Source organism: Pangasianodon hypophthalmus, chromosome 16, assembly GCF_027358585.1.
Source record: "Pangasianodon hypophthalmus isolate fPanHyp1 chromosome 16, fPanHyp1.pri, whole genome shotgun sequence".
In the NCBI taxonomy this organism is placed as follows: Eukaryota; Metazoa; Chordata; class Actinopteri; order Siluriformes; family Pangasiidae; genus Pangasianodon; species Pangasianodon hypophthalmus.
The window spans coordinates 24,537,213-24,558,938 of NC_069725.1; the positions used below are offsets into that span (position 1 = coordinate 24,537,213).

The 21,726-nt window shown below is 40.4% G+C and overlaps 3 protein-coding genes across 7 annotated transcripts in view; 1 reads left to right on the forward strand and 2 right to left on the reverse strand.

Annotated features, from left to right (window-relative positions):
• The first annotated feature begins 1,749 nt into the window (after nucleotides 1-1,749).
• LOC113530532 (inactive serine protease 35-like) lies at nucleotides 1,750-9,722 on the forward strand. Its single transcript, XM_026920655.3, has 2 exons — nucleotides 1,750-2,272; nucleotides 6,247-9,722. The coding sequence occupies exon 2, from the start codon at nucleotides 6,263-6,265 to the stop codon at nucleotides 7,448-7,450; it is 1,188 nt and encodes a 395-aa protein (XP_026776456.3). The 5' UTR covers nucleotides 1,750-2,272; nucleotides 6,247-6,262; the 3' UTR covers nucleotides 7,451-9,722.
• tcp1 (t-complex 1) lies at nucleotides 9,517-17,333 on the reverse strand. The gene is made up of 12 exons (XM_026920654.3): nucleotides 17,195-17,333; nucleotides 16,196-16,281; nucleotides 15,947-16,075; nucleotides 15,550-15,647; nucleotides 14,492-14,602; nucleotides 14,136-14,317; nucleotides 13,365-13,491; nucleotides 12,700-12,875; nucleotides 12,137-12,260; nucleotides 11,823-12,015; nucleotides 11,277-11,440; nucleotides 9,517-9,921 (listed from the first exon to the last, which is right to left on the reverse strand). Exons 1-12 carry the CDS (start codon nucleotides 17,265-17,267, stop codon nucleotides 9,708-9,710), a joined length of 1,677 nt encoding a protein of 558 aa, XP_026776455.1. The 5' UTR covers nucleotides 17,268-17,333; the 3' UTR covers nucleotides 9,517-9,707.
• Nucleotides 17,334-18,749: 1,416 nt separating this feature from the next.
• The window catches only part of LOC113530539 (pleckstrin homology domain-containing family G member 1), a 48,580-nt gene continuing 45,603 nt past the window's right edge, over nucleotides 18,750-21,726 (reverse strand). For all 5 annotated transcript variants that reach the window (XM_034311834.2, XM_034311833.2, XM_034311832.2 and 2 more), the window contains exon 18: nucleotides 18,750-21,545. In XM_034311834.2, the coding sequence (XP_034167725.2) occupies nucleotides 20,617-21,545 (929 nt within the window). In that variant the 3' untranslated portion in view covers nucleotides 18,750-20,616. The remainder of the gene's footprint in view (nucleotides 21,546-21,726) is intronic.

Sequence of the window (21,726 nt, forward strand, 5' to 3'; positions counted from 1 at the left end):
TAGCACGTAACATGCAAATCAAACATAAATACATTGTAAACAAAAGCGGTGTTTATAAATCATATAGAAGGCAGTAGGCTATACATTTACTGTTTCTCACCAGAGCTAAAAAAAAAAAACAGAGCAACAGTAACGGCTCAGTCACACAAGCGACTTGTGACATGCTGGTGTGTGTGTAGGGTAAAGCTGCTGCGCATTCACACTCAGAAAATCCAGACCTGATCTCACTCAGGAAAACTCTCCAACTTCCTGTCAAGGACTGAATGTTTAGAAAAATTCCTTACATTAATGTTTTGACATCTGGCTTGTTTCGAGCATTTGTTTCTGAACCTGGTGAGTTTTCTCCCTTGGTTCAGTTCGTTTAGACGTATATGAACACGGCAATCACGCTCGGATCCGCACCAAAACAATCGGTCCGAGAACACCTGAACAAAGTGGTCTCGACTGCAAACGAACTCTGGAGCGGTTCGCTTTGGTGAGAAAGCAATCCGACCCAGCAGACCAACGAACCAACCTGTACAGCAATGCATGATGGGAACTGCATTACATAAAAAGCATATTTGTTCTGCTAAAGGATCGCAACATGAATAGCGGTTTAACTTGGACCAAAGACCAAAAAAATGTCTCACTGAAATTTGGTGTGATGAACATATTTCTGAACAACTTTCAAAAAAACCACTGAGTTTTACAAGGTGTGTCTCAGGATGATGGGCTTTAATCGCCCCTTGAAACATTGATTCCCGCTCAAACTGATAAATTATAATAACTACAGCTAAAAAGAAAGCTACAATAAGTTCGCGGAGCTGCTATCTATCCATTGTGATGGATAAGCGCTATGAGCAGAACCCAGGAACATAAATACATGCACGCTGACCAATGAGAGGACAGTTTACTCACATGTGACCTGCGTAAACACATTTTTCTACGCTTTCAAATGTTGCCTTGTGAAAGCGAACCGAGCCAAAGAGAAAATGCAACAGAACAATTTAAGTCTCCGTTTCAGAACAAAGCGCAGATCTGCAGCTCTGAAAACATCCTGTGACTTTGTACCGTGTGGTGCAGAATTCCTTAAAGTTGGTCCAGAGTTGTATAAAAATAAAATAAAAAACCTCTGTGTCAGTCACTCAGGGACACCGAGATGGTTCTGGGCGGGAACTGGAAGCAAAAGTGCTTTCTTTCCTGAAGATCTCAAAAAAAAAAGTAACGTTTTATGGAATACAGGATGGTGGTTTTAGTTCCAACATCAATAAAGACACAAATGTGAGAAGAGAAGTGTGATTACTCTGATTATTTTGCTTTACCGCTCAAACAACTTTGGCCTGATTAGCATCTGGCTAACGTCTCTTCAATACACACTGTTGTTATTATTATTACTATTATATTTCCGCAGATGGACAGAGAGAGAGAAAGCAAGAGATAGAGGGGGGTTTTCATGAAAATAAAGAAAACCCCAGGGTCTAATTCCAGTGGGGACACAAATGTTTGGAGGAATGGGGTAAAGACAGAAGTCCTCATGTTAGTTTGGGCAGGAGAGAGGGAAAGCCAGGCTTAAAGATGGAAATGCAGGGTTCATTTGGAGCTCACTCACAGAAAGTGTGCTATCAACACACAACTGCACGTTATCTGTGTGTAATAGTGTGAAGTCGTGGACAAAAATACCAAAACACACGTTTTTAATTCAGAAAAATGCCTGTGCTATTGGCGCTAGTATGAGAAAATGGCGACGTGCACACTGTAACCATAGCAACGCTCTTAGCGGTCCTGGCTAGTAAAGGCTAACTGACTAGCCTAGCTCGCTCTGTAGATTAGATTTATTATCATCAGTAATGCAGATGAAATAAAAGTTGGTGTGATTCTGAGGAGGAGGAAGAGGAGGAGATTGTTTGCCTTCGCTGTAGCTTTGGAGGCAGAAAATGAAGAGAATTTAAGCTGCTTGGGTCAGAGACTTGACTGTCTCTCGTTTAAAGTGGGAAAAACATTGTTTTTTTTTTGTCTTTCGATTATGATTTTGTTCTTTATGTTGAGTAAAGTGTGTGTGAGATATTGAGTGTTGCTTGGTGGTTGTTTTTGTACACTAAAACACGAGTTTTCTTCCTGTTAAATCCTGCAGCTTTTTTTATGAAGCGACGGATTCATTCGTTTGTGATTTGCGAATCGATTCGCAAGAAAGAGTCGATCCAAAAGAACCGATTCACTTCTGAATCTCGCGTTTGACAGCGACGCCTGTGTTGCGTGATCTCCACCGACATCTGCGTTTCAGAGCAGCTCTGAGGTACGTCTCTGACTTCTTTTATTCCTCCTGTATAGCTGTGTGACGGGTTAGAGAGTTAGTGACATGTGAAATGATGATGATGCAGATAGTGCTGAATTAAAACAGCTTTATTGTCTGGAAGAGCAGCAGAGTCTCTACAGGGTCCATGTCTGCTGGATTTAGTTGGATGATGCATCTCATCCTCACATCATCCCATAACATAAACATATCATTTGTTCATTATAATGATTAAGTATAACTTGTTATTACTTATTATATTTATTTGTTCACATATCATCTTATCAAGATTGCACATTTAATTGCAGTAATTTTACTTTAGCTCTCAGAACTTCCCTTACAGAAAAGTCACATGACCTTAACATGTCAATAATCAGATTATTCCCAACATGTGTGAATTTTCAGACCTGTTTATACAGTTTTCACACATGCTGTGAATTCTGCGTCCCAATTCGCCTGCAATCCGTCCTGAACAGTGTCCGAGATTAGAATGAGTGCATCCCAAATCGTAGCATGTTGGAATGAGGATCCCAGAGGTTCCCGGATGGTCGACTGTTTCCGGGAAATTTGCGAAGTGTGGATCCGTGGACACTTTTCCAGCTAATATTACCCACAATTCCCTGCACGAGGGAGGGTGGAGGAGTTTTGTGGCAGTTTGCTTTGCTGAATTCAAGGACGTGTTTTAGAGAGGTGTAAATGAAATGTGGAAAAATAAATCAAGGGAATGTAAATTAAATGATAAAGTATAAATGATATCAGGAATAATGAATGAAGAAAGCTGAAATGCGACGAGGCGTTTGTTTAAGGTGACGGTGTGCGTAACTAGGCAACAACGTTCTCTTCCATCCATTACATGACGTGTTAGTTAGTACGTCCCAGTACCTGCATTTTGCGCTTTTCCTACACACTCAGAAGTACGTACTTTTCTCTTCACTTCTTCGTGCGTAGTAAAAGTAGACGAACTGCAACACAGCATTTCTGATTTCTCACACAATTCTTTTACATGGGACCACATCGTTCACGTGATGTCACGTGTTGACATGCGCAGTTTCAGGGCACTACATGGTTAAAGTCACCTGTACATGTTCTTCACCTGTGTGATTACCTCACAGTAAAACTCATATTTAATGTACACTAGAGTGCACATCATTTTTACACTACGTTCACCAAAATGTCAAGTAGCAAGAAGCCAATAAATTGTTATTGTTTGATACAAATGAGAAGCTCCAGCTTTCACTCCAGCTGCCTGCAGTGCGTGTGTGTGTGTGTGTGTGTGTGTGTGTGTGGGGTTACTTCTATTTACTTCTGTTACTTCCTTTGTCATCCATTATCACATTTTTATCTCGACTGCACAGCATGTCTCTCAAACAGCTGCCAAATTCCTGGTTTCACAATGAAACTTTTCCCTAAATCCAAATAAAATAAAAAGTTTTAAAAAAAATCAGACTGGACTTTAGTGAACCTAAGAGTCGACATTATAGCAACACAAAAATGACAAAAGGCAAATCTGTTTAGCTGGGAATGTTCTGAGCGTTACTGTTCTGGGACTGCGGATAAACTGTGACATTACTGGCTGTCATCATCTGTTCAACTGTCTTACAGTCTCACGGCTTTTAGGTATTTTATCACGCAGTGCTCATCGTGGCGTCTACTTCTGTAAATGATTAAGCACAGAAACGCGAAACGTCGTTATGAACACCAGTCCAGCACACTTTAATTCAAAGTCATTTATAACTCGGGTCAAATCTGATCCTGCGGCACGGAGCCGAGCAGACGTGCCGATCTGAGCTCTCAGCTCTTCAGATGTGTTTCCACCAGCGTTCCGTAACCTTTTAGGGAACTCTTAAAGAGAACCACGCAGTTCCTGAGCGAGTTCCTGGACGAGTTCCTGTTCTGCATTTCCACGCCGAGACTGTTGTTGAAAATAACACAATCGACGGTCGTGGATACTGAAGGAGGTTAATTTATGCATTATTCCACTTCATCCAAAATGCAGTCCATCAGCCACATGTCTGGATTTGGTTCTTTAGTTTGGTACCAGAACTACGAGTCCTGCTAAGTCACAATCTTTTTCGTAAAATTCATTGCCCAACCTTCATACACTTGATCAAAATGACATCATGTTGTTATCTTTTAGTGCACATTTCTATGTTTAACTCTGAAGTAGAACTACGTCATCGTCTGCATTGCTTCCAGCTTTCCGGTACAATTCGGCTTTAACGCTGTGGTCACACTAGCAAGCGACAGACGATCCTTCGTTGTCTATTTGCGTCGCTACACGGAGCCACAGCAGCATTTGATTTGAGATTTTCTCAATTTTATGCAAATTAGGTATAAAGCATTAAAGCACTAAAGTGTAAAACAACTTGTAAAACAACTTTAGTTCCTACCTACAATTAGTTCCTGTTTACTTTTTGACGCAAAAATGGAATTAAAACGTATAACCATGGTGTCATCTTATCCTGTCATATGTGACCTCTCATTAGAGACGTTACGAAGAAAAAAAAAGTGTGTAAGGAAGTAGCAGAGATCGTTGGGGCCTCTGGCGAGTGTATGTCGCTAGTACAGTTCACCCGCTTTGCTAATCTGCTGATCCAACTTGTCGCTTGCTAGCATGTATGTAGGGTTAGAGACTTTAGGAGGCGGAGCATAGAGTGCATGTTTGTAAAACGTCATTTCTGAATTCAAACAGCTTCAGGTTGTCTTGCGCGAAATAACACCAACATGGCGTCTTCAGCTACAGCGTACAGTTTAGCTAACGTTTATAGAGAACAGGAAGTGCCACTGTGTCCTAAACCACATCGACACATCTGAGGGTGAGGTAGATTTATTAAAATAGTACAAGTGTGCAACAGTTTAAGAACATTTAAGTGAAAAATACAACATGGGGGAGGATCACTTCTGTGCTCTTCTTATTGGTTTATATGTTGCACAGTTATGACGTGTGCTTTAAGTTGTTCTATCTTGAATTTATTCTCTACTGGTAAGGTAGGATTCTGACTTCTGTGTACTTTGTACTTGACTCAGTTGGATGTAGATTCTTGCCCCTAGAATTGTTGTAGTGCCATTCGACCTCTGCAACTGATCCAGAATGCAGCTTCACGACTGGTTTTCAACCTTTCTAAGTTCTGTAAGTTCTAAGGCTTCCTGTAGCTGCTGCATCAGATTTAAAACACTGATGCTGGCCTACAAAGCCAAAAACGGACCAGCGCCCACTTACCTCAAAGCTCTTATCACATCCTGCACTGCACCACACTCCCTCAGATCATCTAGCACCGCTCGACTGCTCTCTCCATCTCTCAGGGTACAAAGAAAACCTGCATCAAGACTCTTCTCTGTTCTGGCACCGAGGTGGTGGAATGAACTTCCTCTAGATGTCTGAACATCTGAGTATCTGGCAGTCTTCAAACAACGTCTAAAGACTTACCTCTTCCTGAAGTACTTTAATTTTAAAAAATCACCTCCACAACAAAGGATTTTACACTGATGGTGTTCTTAGTCTGTGACCTAGTGAACCAGTATCAGGATGGAGTTACTGATAGAGACTTCAAAGCACTTCTCTAAGTTGCTCTGGATAAGGGCGTCTGCCAAATGCCATAAATGTAAATGTAAAATGTTAACTTTATTGTCTTTTATTTTTACAAAAAGCACAATTTGACACTTTGAGTCTGTTTTGTGCTGTAGGCAATGTGAAAAGAAGCGTGTAGACAAAACATTCGTGATATTCAAAACGTTTTAGACAAACACAGGTTTTTAAAATGGCACTAAGAGGCCACTGGACCTTCACTGAAGTTTGAGTTTCAGTACACTGAGCTCCGCCCCCAGGAGTTCCTGGATCAACAAAACCTGGCTCTGGTTTCTAAAGTTCTTAAGAGGGTTCTTCAACAGTGTCCTGTGGTGGAAACCTGCCTCTTATAGTCATTAATGTGGAGCTCATGCTTCGTGTTCTTCTCATGGTTTCTCTCTTTCTGTTTCAGGAGAAGAGGAAGAACAATGTTTCATCTACCTCTTCCTCTCCTGCTCACTGCATCTCTCTTGGTTCCATTTTCATTTGCAGTAACGAAGGAACTCCACAGCTGGAGTGACAATAACGTGCCTCTGCTTGTGGACAGGAACACGGTGCAACTCCCGAGTCCCCAATTCAGTGACCGAGATTCTGAAGAACCAGATGCAGTGTGTGGAATTGAGTGCCAGAGGAACCTTCCAGAACCTGGAACCACGGAACTGGAGCGTCTTCTCGCCTACGAGACGTTTTATGAGAACGGAACTCGGACTCTGACGGAAGTGGAGCTGCAGGATGTGAGGAACACCTCGTCCTCTTCTCTCGCCGTTCTCTCACGCAGGAAACGGCAGGTGTACGGCACAGACGGGCGCTTTGTGATCACGGACAAGCGCTTCGTCACCAACTTCCCGTTCTCGGCATCAGTGAAGCTTTCGACGGGATGCTCTGGGATTTTAGTGTCACCCAAACACGTGCTGACGGCGGCACACTGCGTTCACGACGGTCGTGGATACCGAAGGGGGTTAAAGAGGCTGCATGTGGGTGCGATGAAGCTACGGAGAAATACTGGGAGGAGGAGAAATAAAATGAAGGGAGAAAGCAAGAGGAAACAGAAGAAGAGAAAAGGAAAGAAAAGGAAGAATCGGAGTAAACGGAAATCCTTCAAGACTTCCGAGCAGCCAGCGCTCCGTTGGACACGTGTCAAGCAAACGTACGTACCGCAAGGCTGGATGAGCGATGTGGGTAACGAGGTGACGCTCGATTACGACTACGCCCTCCTGGAGCTGAAGCGCAGACCCCGGATAAAGCACATGGATTTGGGCGTGGTCCCGCATGTCACACGGATCCACTTCTCCGGTTTTGACGATGACCACGCAGGGAAGGTGGTGTACAGGTTCTGCTCGGTGACGCAGGAGTCCGGCGATCTGATGTACCAGCACTGTGACGCACAGAGAGGCTCGAGTGGTGCAGGAGTGTACGTGAGACTCCGTAAGACACCTACGAAGGCGAAGGGGAAGTGGAACAGGAAAGTGATTGGCGTGTTTTCGGGACACAGGAGCGTGAAGGAAGGGAACGGCACACACAGAGACTACAACGTAGCGGTGAGATTCACGCCGGCGAAGCTCGCCCAGATTTGCCTTTGGATCCACGGAGATGCTAAGCAGTGCGCCTCAGACTGAGACCACCTTCAAGTGACACTTGTAATGTCTCGAATTCCAAAATTTCATCCAGGTGAAAAACAGAATTCATGCATTATTCCACTTTATCCCAAATGCAGTCCATCTGACACGTCTGGATTTGGTTCTTTAGTTTGGTACTAGAATCTTGAAAACCTACAATCGTTCACTTTTTCGTAAAATCCATGGCCAAACCTTCATACACTTGATCAAAATGAAATCACGTTGTTATCCTGTAGTGCGCATTTCTACGTTTAAATCTGAAGTAGAACTACGTCATCGTCTGCATTGCTTCCAGCTTTCCGGTACAATTCCGCTTTAACGCTGTGGTCACACTAGCAAGCGACAGACGATCCTTCGTTGTCTATTTGCGTCGCTACACGGAGCCACAGCAGCATTTGATTTGAGATTTTCTCAATTTTATGCAAATTAGGTATGACGCATTAAAGCAATAAAACCAAATGATCGGCTCAAATGATTCCTCAGAACAATCCTACGGCATTTCTTCAGTTCCCCTTCTCACAACTTTAGTTCCTACCTACAATTAGTTCCTGTTTACTTTTTGACGCAAAAATGGAAGAAGAGACTTTAGGAGGCGGAGCATCGGGTGCATGAAAAACATCAAAACGTCATTTCTGAATTCAAACATTTCCGCTTCAGGTTGTCTTGTGCCAAATAATACCAACATGACACGGCTACAGCGTACAGTTTAGCTCATGTTTATAGAGAACAGGAAGTGCCACTGTGTCCTAAACCACATCGACGCATCTGAGGATAAAGATCTTTAGTAGAGATAGACAGAGTAGCTTCTTTGTTAACTATATCAGCATCTTAGCTTCAGTGCTAAACTAAAGAAGCAAATTTCAGACACTAGACAGATCAGATCGACTACATTTGGGGTAAAGGGACATTGTAAATGTTTTTTTTTTTTTTTAAATCAAGAGTGTCCTATGTAGCACACAGGTAAAGGGAACACAATGATTTTACACAAAGATTTCAGAATCAGTGGGTGCGTTCAGGTCACTTTGGTCGGAGCAAGATGGCGGCGTACCTTCTCTTCTCTAACTACAAAAAAGATAAAAAACTAAAGCAAAGGTTTTTTTTAAACTCTACTTCTAGAAAATGAAAAAAAAATCATTTTTAATCAATTTATGAAGCCACTGTAAACTTTGTTACATATTATATCATAAGTGTACAACGCTATCGTACTTTGTGCAGGCAGTTAACTTGTTTTATTGTTAAAAAACCTGACAAAGACAACATTCAATTTTAATTATTAAACATTCAATTGCAACAAATTTGCCGTCAGCTACAGACGCCGCTTCCATCGAGTCCACCACGTTTTCTTACTGACACGCCCCCAACAGAAACTCTGAGCTCTAAAGAAAAGAAAAAAATAAATAAATAAATCCAGAGTTTCTTACTCGTAATTCGTTCGTAAATTTGATCTTTTCGACGTGACTCGAACGCACCAAGCTTCCTGTTTATTCGTGTGCTACATAGTGCCCTTGATTCTTCAGTGTAGGGTGTGTGAATTTGAACACAGCATGCATCATAGATCATCTACTTCCTGTCGAAAAAAGGAAGACCAGTTAACATTTTTTTGGTGCTAATCTCAAAACTCATTATTATTTTAATGCATTTAGGAACAAAATGATAATTAACATTTTGTCACTGTTCACAATATTATTACCAAGTTGCACAGAAGGGACAGTTCAGTCCTTCCTCTTTTCTTTTCTTGCTTTTAAATCTTTTTTAATTTCATAGAATCCCATGGCTGGCTGGTGAAAAGAATTATGGGATTGCCTTCTCTGAAGATACACGTTACAGGACGTCATCTTTCAAATGAAACACTTTCTTTGTTCCTAGATCAGAAATGCTGCCTAAGTAGCACATATTTTGTTTACAGTAACCATATTATCGTAAACGTATCGAGAAACGGTGCTAAAGAATAGATTTTAATTTCAGAGTAGGGCAAAAAAAAAAAAAAGAAAAGGTGCTTTTGGTTATTTTCAGCCTGGTATATAGCTTCTCTTTATTTAGATAAATGAATCATGTGAACAGACAAATCAGTGGTACACACCACTTCCTGTTTATTTCTTTAAACAGATCAGAGAAAGTGAATTACAGGTCATTACGTGTCATTTATCAGCAAGCCGTGTTGCTGCAGTAGCAAAAACAAATACAAGCTAAGTGCATGGGCTAAGCTACAACCGCTATAACATGGTGGGATGTTAATAAATACGGAGTGGGCGGGGCTTTACTCCTCCAGAGAGCCTGACTGGACGGCGTCCTGGTACGAAGGCCCGCCCTCTTTAGGCTCAGGGAAGAGTTTGATGAGGTCGTCGATGCGCAGGATGGTAATGGCCGCCTCGGTGGCGAATTTCAGACTCTTGGTTTTGACCATCGTGGGCTCGTACACACCCGCCTGCTTGTTATCCCTCGGCTTTCCGTTCACCAGATCCAAACCGATCCTGCACACACACAACACACACACACACACAGAGTTCTGTTTAGTTTTCACATTGCAGAAGTGTTTTCCAAACGCGTCACAAATGCACAGAGCCGTCCAAATTCTGTGTTAATCCAAACAAGGACAAGAATAAAACACACACACAAAGTTCACAATGACATTCTGGTATCTATTAAAAATGTTACTGGCTCGTTCCTGTATCTGTAAGACTCTCTTTAAAATTATGAATGATCATATTTATCTAAAAATGTCCAAACGTGTCTGTGAGAATCACTCCCTCTGAGGCTGAGTGATGTGTTTAACATGTTTAACCTTTAAAACAGTAAAAATCTGAAGAGTCATACAGAAATAGATTCAAAGAGTCAACTAAATAGACTGACTCTTTGAATCTATTAGTTTTGATCTGAATATGTTTAAAAAAGCTGGATATAAACAAATCCAAATAGTGAATCACACAGAAATAGATTTAAAGAGCCAAACACAAAAATGATTATTTGCGTACTATCATATTTAAATGTTTGGATCCATTTTATAAGCGACTCTTTGAATCTATTTGATATTTTGAATATATATATAAGATTCAAACTCAAAAATATTTGACAGTTTTTTTTCTTTTTGGATTAGACTATTTGGATCTATTTCTATTCGACTCTTTGCGTATTGTCGTGTTTAAACATTTGGAGCTACTGATATGAAACACTTTAAATCGACTCTCTGAATCTGATACTTTGAATAGATTCAAACAGTTCATTTAAATAGTAATACTCAAAGAATCAAAGATTCGAAGAGCCAATTAAAGAGTCGTATATAAATAGAATCAAACAGGTTTGTATTCACTTATATGAATATTGTTGTATTTGATTTTATGCAACTTTGAAATGACTCTTTGAAATTGTTAGTCTGTAATTTTTTTTTAATGTTTGAAAAAGTCAATTCAAAGAGCTGCATGTAAACAGAGTCAAATAGTCAAATACAATAATATGCAAAGAAACAAACAGAAATAGATTCAAAGAGTCAAACACAAAAGGTTTCTATTTGGATCAATTATAAGCAACTCTGTATTGATTCTTTGAATCTATTTGTATTTGACCCAGAGAATCATATTTGTCTATTTGGATCAACTTATTTGAATCTTTCAATCCATTTCTATTTGATTCCTTGAGTATTCTAGAGTCGTGTATAAATAGAACCAAACGTTAAATTACAACAATGCTCAGTGAATCAAATAGAAAGATTCAAAGAGTCACTTATAAATAGATCCAAGTGATCAAATACAATAATATCAAAAGAACTGAATTGATTCAAAGAGTCAGAAGGTTCTAGTCAGTCATAGATTCTTCGTGCTGCGTAACTCACCACTTGAGGTTTTTGCGCTCGGGGTTGACCTGTGCTTCATTGTGAAAAGCTCGCAGTTTGGCCACCAGATCGGTAGAATCCTGCGCTGCGTTCACCGCCAACGTTTTAGGGATGACAAGCAACGAACGAGCAAACTCTGCAATTGCCAGCTGTTCCCGTGAACCCTACACACACACACACACACACACACACACACACAAATTATTAGACAAATTAAACTCACATTCATCTCAATTTCTACCAAAAACGTGCAGGCTGCTGAGTAATCATGAAATCAGGCCTCTGGACTTTTCTTATCTTAACTACAAATAAATTCTTAAATAATGAAAACTCTGAACATTAACAATTCCAGCTGCTTTTGCTTCTACTAGATATTTTTATAATAAATGGATATTCAGACATACAGAATTTTCATGATGTCTGTTGCGTTTTATTAAACAAAGTCAAATATGAACTGATTCAAAGAGTCAAATGAAAATATTCAGAATGAAACTAACAAATTGTGAATTAAATTTTTCATTTAATCCTGGCTGGTGTGATGCTCACCATGCTGGTGGCGTAGTTCTCCAGGTAGATGGACAGCGCCGCCTCCACAGCGCCCCCTCCTGGGACCACAGATTTGGACTCCAGCACCCTCTTCACCACACACAGCGCATCGTGCAGCGAGCGCTCCATCTCGTCACACATGAAGTCGTTCGCTCCACGCAGGATTATAGAGGCTGAGGTGCGAGCCTTCGTACTAACACACACACACACACACACACACACACAGAAAGTGAGATTAATGGTGAAATTTACATCACTAAAACATTAGAGATTATTTACACGTGTACGGTGTGAATAAGACGTCTGGCTCTTACTTCTTGATGAGGATGAGCTCGTCGTCACACACCCTCTCCTGCACGACTTCCTCCGCCTGACCCAACATGGCCGCCTCGAACGACTCCTCGCCCTCCAGGTTGGACAGAGACGAGCAGATGGTGGCTGCGGGAAAAGGAAATAAATAAATAAATAAATCCTCGGTCGTGACTTGCAGAGTGAAATTAAATAACTCATTTGAAAACTATTAATCTGAAAACATCAATAAAAATAAAGGTACAGTAAATATATGAAACCAAGCGCAGGAGTATCACAAGCTTCAGTTACACCTCTCTAAAAGAAAAGTAAATACTGAATCCACAGAAAACACGTCTATTCTGCAGCATCAGCAGCTACAAACCATAATACTGACTAATTTATTAATGTTTAAATCACATTTAAAGAACTATAAGGGAGGGAAAAAAAAAAAAAAAAAAGCTTAAATTTGGATTTAGACAATAAAGATTTAAAATTTCTCTCTAATATTAAATGCAAGGTTTTGGAAAGGATTTTATAAAAGCAAAAATAATGGAGCAGAACCACTTCCTGAGTGGGCGTGGCTTACCGCCGGTTGCCTTGGCGATGCGTTTGAGGTCTTTCTTCAGCACACGGCGCACTGCCATGGCTCCGGCATCCACGAAGTACTTCAGGCACATGTCGTCAATCCCGCCGGTCGTCAGGACAACGGTCGCCCCCGCCGACAGGATCTTCTGGATGCGCTCCTTAGTGATGTCCGACTCTCTGAAGTGGAGAAACATTCAACAAAAGTCAACAAACCACACACACACACACACACACACACACACACACACACACACACCATGCAGGAGAGAACGTGATGAATAAACACACAACAAATGACTGTCTGGTTTCTAGAAGATTCTTTGTGTTTTACCTTCACTGTTAAATCATACACAAGAGCTAAAGCTGAAATTCATCTTAAAATTCAGTGTGTAAAGAAGTAAAGTGTGTGTACGGACCAAAGACGCAACAGAAACACAATAGTGTGTGTGTGTGTAACTGCGCACAAGGCTTTGGGTCGACTCTGATTTATCCCACGCGTATAACTACACACACACACCGTCAGTGTGGCAGCAATTGAAATGGGAACACACACACGTTCTTGTGTATCTGAAACTCTCGCGCACACACACTCTCGCGCACACACTCTCGCGCACACACTCTCGCGCACACACTCTCGCGCACACACTCTCGCGCACACACTCCTACCTCTGTCTGATCTGGTCGAGTTTCTCCGGGTCGTTGATGACGACTTGCACTCCCAGCTTCATCTTGGTTTTCTGCAAGCTGAAGTCCAAACATGCGATCTTGGCATTTTGTATCCTCTTCACCATCCCTACACACACACACAGAGTTAATAATCCCAATCACACACACGAAAATTCCATTTTATCCTAAATGATGAATCCTTATGATCTTATGATCACTACTTTCTTACACGGTTCCTCAAGGGTTCCTCTGCACGTTTAAGGGTTCTTAGCTTCTAACGTGCTCTACCTTTCTGACAGGGTTCCACACAGAACCACCACGGGACAATCACCTAACACCAACTCAGAGTTCTAGATCTGATCTTTCATTAGTTAATAGTCCCATTGTCTCATGTCATCTACTCCGATGTGATGCAATGCTCAGCAATGCTCATGTACAACTTATTTAAAAACACACTTTTTTTTAAATTTTTATTTTACTTTGTTAGTCCGAGGACAGAAACGACCTGAACTTGACAAGTAATTATTTACTCATTTAAAAATCCAAGTCATTTTGGCCTGAAGAGAACAGGAGGGTTAATAAACGGACGTGTGTGCGACTCGGAGCACAACACAAACACAGAAGAGAGTGTGTGTGAGTGTGTATCTGCGTACGAGGCTCTGAGTCAGCTCTGCTTTATCCCACGCGTATAACTGCACACACACACGGTCAGCGTGGCAGCAATTGAAATGGGAAGACCTTAGTGCTGGGACAGAGGAGACGATTGCGCACCTTGCGAGCCGACGGTGCAGTTGAGGGCGTAACCGTTGACGAGGATGCTCTCCTTCTGACTGCGGCCGTGAGCCTTCAGCACGTTCACAGAGTTGATGGGGTAACGAGCCACGCCTTTAGCGTCCACGAACTTCACCGCCATGGCGGCGTCCACCACCATGTTAGCAAAGAAATCCGCATCACTGAAGGGTCAGGGGTCAAGGGTCAAACAGGGGTTACAGCGTTTATACACACACACTGCACATCAGCATCCTAAAACTACTTAATGATGAGCAGAATATATCACTACACTCTGGTGTGTGTGTGTGTGTGTGTGTGTGTGTGTGTTATAACACACACAGGAGCAGAGAGGATACACTCCGATGATCTTGGAGGACATGGAGGTCTTAGCAGCGTTGATCAAACACTCTCGGCCCAAATCATCTGTTCCGATGGTCAGATTCTCATTAATGTAGCGCACAGCCTCCCTGAAACACACACACACACACACACACACACACACACACACACACACACACACACACACACAGAGAGAGAGAGAGAGAGAGAGAGAGAGAGAGAGAGAGGGAGAGAAGCAATTAATCAATAAAATGTACAATGCATTAAGACCAGGGTGAAATACGAAAAAAAAAAAAAGTTTAAATTTTTTTTTAAATAATGAAAGAAGTATAAGAGAAATAAAATAATTATTACAAAATAAGAAAATGAAGATAGAAATAGGAAAGTAACAAAAACAGAAAATAAAGGAAAAAAGAGACAAGAAAAAATTAAAGAACAAAAAATAACAGACAGAAATTATATTTAAAAAAAACAGAAAAACAGGAAAATGTAGAAATATGATTAAAATGAGAATCTAAGAAAAAAAAAATACAAGAAATGGGAAAAAAGAGTAAAGTAAAACAAATTAATGCAACAGAATTTTAAGAAATACTTATTGAATAAAAAACAAGAAAAACGTCAAAAATTAGATAAAAAGAAATCTCAAAATAATGAATAAAACACATTCAAAAAAAAAAAAAAAAAAAACATACAAAGAAGTGGAATAAATAAGATTTAAAAACCAAAAATCAAAGAAAGCAGGAAATTAGGTTAAAGAAAGATCAAAGAAACAAAAATAATACTAAACCAAAAAAAAAAAGAAAAGAAAAGAAGCAAAGAGCAGGAAATTTTTTTTTTAATCTACAAGGAAAAATAAACACAAGAAACAAACAAGAAAAGGGCGAAGGACAAACAAATGGATGTAAGAATGAGAAAAAACGAGTGGACAAATAGAAAAGGAAAAACTGGAATTAGAGAAATTAGAAAAGTGAGGAAATGAAAAAAGACGAGTGTGTGTGAGTGTGTGTGTGTGAGTGTGTGTGTGTGTGTGAGTGTGTGTGTGTGAGTGTGTGTGAGTGTGTGTGTGAGTTCTTACTTGCAGGCGAGTCTGTATCCGCTGATGATGGAGGTGGGGTGGATCTTCTGCTTCACCAGTTCATCTGCACTCTTCAGCAACTCTGCAGCAATGATCACCTACACACACACACACACACACACACACACGTGTAATATTACAGCTCAGTTAAATACATAAAGTAGTTATTAGTTTGAACTTGGTTGTGATTAATGTTGCATCAGTTCATATAGAGACAGCAGGAGAGACGCTGCAGCCTCTTCAGACTCCGATACGCTTCCTCTGTCCTGTTAGCATAGCCACTCCCACTGATTAGCGACAGGGGGCGGTACTAACACAGGACATGACATCACAAACACCACCTTGTGCACCGTGGGCGTGTCCCAAAAGGTAGCGCACTACTCGGGGAGCGTCTTACCACGGACGTCGTCCCGTCTCCGACCTCTTTGTCCTGCAGGTCTGCGAGTTCACACAGCACCTTGGCGGCGGGATGTTCCACCTCCAGCAGCTTCAGGATGGTGGCGCCGTCGTTCGTGATGGTCACGTCCTAACAACAAACAATTCACAAAACACATCTGTGTGTAAGTTTACGTTAATTACGACCACACCGGCTTTTTATAAGATACAAGAGTGTAAGACGATCCTATTAAACCCCGTGAGCACTCACTCCGATATCGTCCACCAACATCTTGTCGAGTCCTACGGGACCCAGCGAGCTCTTCACGATGTTGGCGATGGACGCCGCGGCCATCACTGCAACACAAACGTTTATTTAATTTCACACGACAGCCAGCATGCTCTCGTTTCCCTTACACGCTCTGGAATGACACGTCGTCAACATGTACACAAACTTATGCTCAAAGCAAACTCTCACAATCATCACATGTTATTAATCACACGTACCACTTAGAATTTTATATCAAAATGTGCAGAAATATTTAATTTAAACGATGGAAGTGATGCAGCACCCAGACGCCTAAACATCAGGAAATAACATTATGATGAAACAGAGGGAATATTTTACATTTCAAAAGCATTTTGAATCAGTTTTGCTGTCAAACTGCACAATATACGGTATATTCCTTGCTTTTTTATTCTTTTATTTTTATTCTGATTATGTATTTTCTACTCTCTTCCTTTCCATCACCTTTTTCCTCCTTTCATTCTCTTCCTCGTTCAGTCCAAAAAAAAGATATAACTTCATTTACATTTCTAACAAATTCTTTATTGCAAAAGAAGTTCATACATGTGTTCATTTAACCCCCCCCCCTTTCCCTCCCCGCCGGGAAGCAAAATATCGCGATATTTGACGATACTTCAGTACAAAGCCTAAATGAACATGACTAAGCTAGCTAAGTAGCCGCTACTCAAAATAACGGGCGTAGCCGGCAAACACTGAGCTTACCTAACTATCTAACTATCTAACTGAATAACTAATTAACCCTCCACTACACAACATGTCCAAAATACAAATTTATCCCTTCGCTTTATTTTTAATCAACATTTATCAATGCACTTAGCAACCGTTTCTATGAAACTGCACGTGAGGCCGGCATGCGACTATCTTTTAGCTAGCTTAAAGCTAAAACGTTATTTTTAAATATTTTATTTCCGTTCATTAATGTTAAAATGAATAATATGATCACTGTGCGTGGTTAAAAGTTACCGTTTTGAGTCCGCACGGACTCGCCGGTGCTCCTCTGCCCCAGCACGTTTAACGGACCCTCCAGCCCCGCCATGTTGATCCGAGAGAAGAAAGGAGGAGCCGCGCTGCATTATGGGTAAAGCCTAACCGGAAGCAGCGTTATCTGGAATGTTCGAGATAATCCTAACCTGATAATGGAAAGATCTTACATTAGCATCGTGCTCGTATATAAAATAAAATACATTAATTAATACAACTTAAACTTGTATGTGCGCTTTTAGATAATGTATATTTTTTGTCAAAGCATGACTTATCACGCGCCCTCACGTACCGTGAACTACAATTCCCAGTAAAAACGAGGAACTTCTTCATGTTGTTGTCGGTTTGATTTCGCAGCTCCGTAGCGCCTCTAGTGGATTGGCTGATACACAACCTCGTTATCACTCTAATCAATTTTTAAAATTAGTTTTACAATTTTAAACGCCACTATTCGGTCCATCAAACACACAGGTCACTTTGTACGGGTATAATTACTGATTTTAGTCCTTCTGTCGCGCTGCACAAAGTATTGGCACCCCCTGCCCCCAAATCAGTGGAAAGGGAGCACCATACATATACATGTTACATTTTAAATATTCTGAAAACTTAAATAAATGGAAATGCATGCATGTTTTCAGTTCCATTGTAGCTTCAAAGTGTGTAAACATCATATACATCAGGTATATATACCTTAAGTAGAGCTGTCTAAAATACTTTTTTTTTCCAACCCCGTTTTTCTGGTAACAAACACTAGATGGCGCCAAAAGCTACATTATAGCCTTGCTAATTCCTGTTTCAGTATGGTACTGATTAATACTAAGGCATTAATTACGGTATAATATACTGTATTTCGAGTATATATCATGATCTTATTTGCCTCAAGAAATAGCAGCATTATGTATATTCATTTAAAATAAATAAATAAAAAGCCAGCTTCACTTTAGCAAACATACATCTAGTCAGTACTGACACAATTTCTCTCTCCATGTCACATGAAACTAGTTTGCTAATTGGAAAATTTGTTATCATCCTATCTGCTGACTGTGTTCTTAATATTGTCTCTTTTTTTAATCTTAATTTTGTTTAAACAAGACACAATGTTGATCACGTTGCCGAGTCTGACTGTAGAAGCAAATTTATTTCAGCTGAAAAACCCCATCATGACAGAAACCACAAATTTGCTACTTCAGCGGTTTTTACTTGTTAAAACAAACAAACAAAAAAAATTCTTTAAAAAAATTTTACTTGTAAAAAAAAAAAAAAAAAAAAAATGTTTTTCACAATGTTAGAAATTTTTTATTTTCCTTTTCTTTTCAAGTTTACTGAGTGTATCATGAAAACAGAGAACATGAAGTGCATTTGTGAGTCTTTATTAGTGCAGAAAACTGTGGAAGTGTCAGAAGTGCCAACTCTGGAAATGAGCGCCTTTAAACTCGATGCTTCTCCAAATCTTTACAAGAAGGCTCTTCTTTAGTTAAGAAATGGAGCCCACTGAGAGGCGAACTATAAAAAAAAAAAGGCACGATGACCACAGACATGTTTGAACTGAACATTTATTTATTGCCTCTGATACATCAGTTTCCTTGAGCAGTTACAACTAGGCAGTTTTATAAAAACAAAGTACAGTACATTTAATTTAAAATTAAGACAGAGCAAATCTATGGCAACACAATGACACATCCTAAAATATACATCTTAACAAATAAAAAATAACAATAAAAATAAAAAAGTGCAAACCAGATGAACGAATGATAACAGTCCCCAGTGAAACAAGAAACAACATGTACAAATGAAAAAACATGGAACTTATAAACATACTTCATTCATATTTTTAGCCAATTTGGTACATTTACACTGATAATAACTGTTTTTTAATCATTTAGTCTTTATTTATTTGTGTCAATATGGCAATATTCTTGCTCAGTGCTCATGGGGAAAAGAATTAACAGTCACAGTAAACAACTTAAACCAAATTATTGCTAAATACCAGCGGTAGATTTTTAATAAATATCACTACGTTAGACTTGGAGTATCTCGACAGGATGGTAATGAAAGCAAATAAATAAATAAAAATCCAAAATATTTAAATGAGATTCTAAAAGTGTCAACCGAGTGACGAATGATGTGTGAGTGATGAACCAGTGTTTTTTGTTGTTTTTTTTTTTTGTTTTTTTTTTTAACTAGTGATAAATCTGGTGTGGTGTTTGACAGTGACATCAAGTGATTGTGGAAAAATTTAACTAAACCAGAAAAGCCTAAGTGAAATATACACCTGATCTTACTGTGAGCCTGTAAGTAACCTGCGGCTAACCTGGTCCTCTCAGTAATGATTAAAAATTAGCCTAAAATTATGACTTCTTTATTTATTTGTTTATTTACGACAGTCCTAAATAATATTTGTTGCTTACTGCAGTAGTCATCTCTATAGTTTAAATCTGAGGCAAACGGAAACATATCAAGAAAAAAAACTTTATACAACCAATAGCAAGCATGGCTAGGCCTCCTTTTTCAAACTATCTAAAATATATCTATGACTTATATACAATATATATTGATTCCTATTGATTCCTAGTAAAATATATGTGTGATTTTAATGTATTTTTGGCCTTGGAGAACAAACGGTCATGCAGACATAACCAGTAACAGTGGATATTAACCTAATTTTCATTATGTAGCAACTGTAGAGGCAGCCTGATCACTTACAAACGGACACTAATATATTGTCTGAGCATCAGTGGTTACATTCACGTTAAATTGGATCAATGCGTTAAAATTCTTCAAATGCTACCTTAAACGTTTTGCAGTGGATTTGTTAGCAAAATGGTTGCTAAGTTATGGCTTGAGAAAGGCAATGCTGGAGTGTCGACAATGGACAGGTTGGAGCACCTACAGAATTTAAAAAATAAGGGAATAAGTTTAAGTGACAAGGGAGCCATAAAACCCCAAAGCTGAAATCTGATGGAAAATCTTTAACACTTAAAAATCCACTCTCTCAGACTGAGAGACCTTCAGACAGAGAGACGGTCCTCAGCCCAATCATGCGAGTTCAAGTCAAGATCAATACCGTGTTTAAAAAAAAAAAGGAATTTAAATAGTAAAATTTTTATTTGAAACTATACCTATGGCAAAATGGCAAGTAGTGTGTAGTGCATTGCGAGTCATTATACGAATGAAAAATACGAAGTGTCATATTTGAGTGATTTGTGATAGTGCATATAGTGTAGTGACTTAGATCCATTGAAGCTGTGATGCGAAACATTTAACCTAACTGCACAGTCGTCATTTTGTTGTCGTAATCCTGTAATCCATAAATGTGCTTTGCATCGTGTAACATTTTCCACGTGGTAATTTTCAATTGCCTTTATTTTTGCACTCGAGTGCACATTGGTAGTCGTGCCTGTTCCTTATGCAAAGCTGCTGGAACCGAGACACTGGAACTTCTCTCGCAGCGACTGGACAATTTTGGGCTGATTGAGCGCTTGCTGACTGTCACTCGGGTCATTCCAGATGTAGCCGTGCAGAGCTGAATCTGGGCTCGCTGTACAGCCCTTTTCTATGCCATCGCTCTCGTCCTCAGAGCGGATTTCGACGTAATCATCATCATCGTCGCCGTTGTCTTTGAAATTGGCCAGGTAGTTCTGTGTGGCGCTGATTGCATTCAGATTTGACTGTCTGTTCAGTACCAGCACTTGCTGAGAGTCCCTTAGTGTGAGGTCACATGACTGGGAAAGGTCCGAGGTCGTTTGGGCAGGACACTCAGGAAGGCTGTGCTGCCGAGGTCCGAGGCCACGTCCTGCAATCGCAGCCCCCTCTGGATGACTGGTGTGTCCCAGATTACCCATACTCCCGCCGTTCTCTTTCTCTTGCTGCTCAGCCAACGAGGATGAGGACTGACAGCGGGTATAGGGCGGAGTTTTAAAACTACGCTGCCCCAGTGTGCTGTAAATGTGTTCAGAGTCGTCTTTGCTGGCCGGAGTCACACAGGCACTCCAGCGCTGATTGGACGGAGTGCTTGGAGGTGGCGGAAGGTTCTTAAAGGCAGGGATGGACATTGCAGGGGACAACTTTCTCTGAGGGGTCGAAGAGCGCCCTCCGACTTCATCAGGCCAGGACACAAAGCCAGCAAGTTCGCCATTGCTGTAGGTGCAGTTCAACCAGTCAGTCTCTGGGAAGGCACTCTCAGGCAGGGATGGGGAGGAAGCCAAGCCTGAGCGTGAGGAAAATGGGTGAGGTCCTGACACGCTGACTGAAGATTTCAGCACTGGAGGAGTAGTAGGAGGCTCCTTAAACATCACATGCTCATATAACTGGGAATACTCAGCTATCCTTGCTCCTGGAAGATTAGAGAGAGAGAGAGAGAGAGAGAGAGAGAGAGAGAACAGATTCAGGGAAAAACAGATACTATAAGCCACTGAAGTAAGTGACAAACTAAAATTGAAGCTTTTATTCTAGTTTATTCTTACTGCTTGATCTGTGGGTTAATCAAGACCATGGGACATAAAAAGTAACTATAC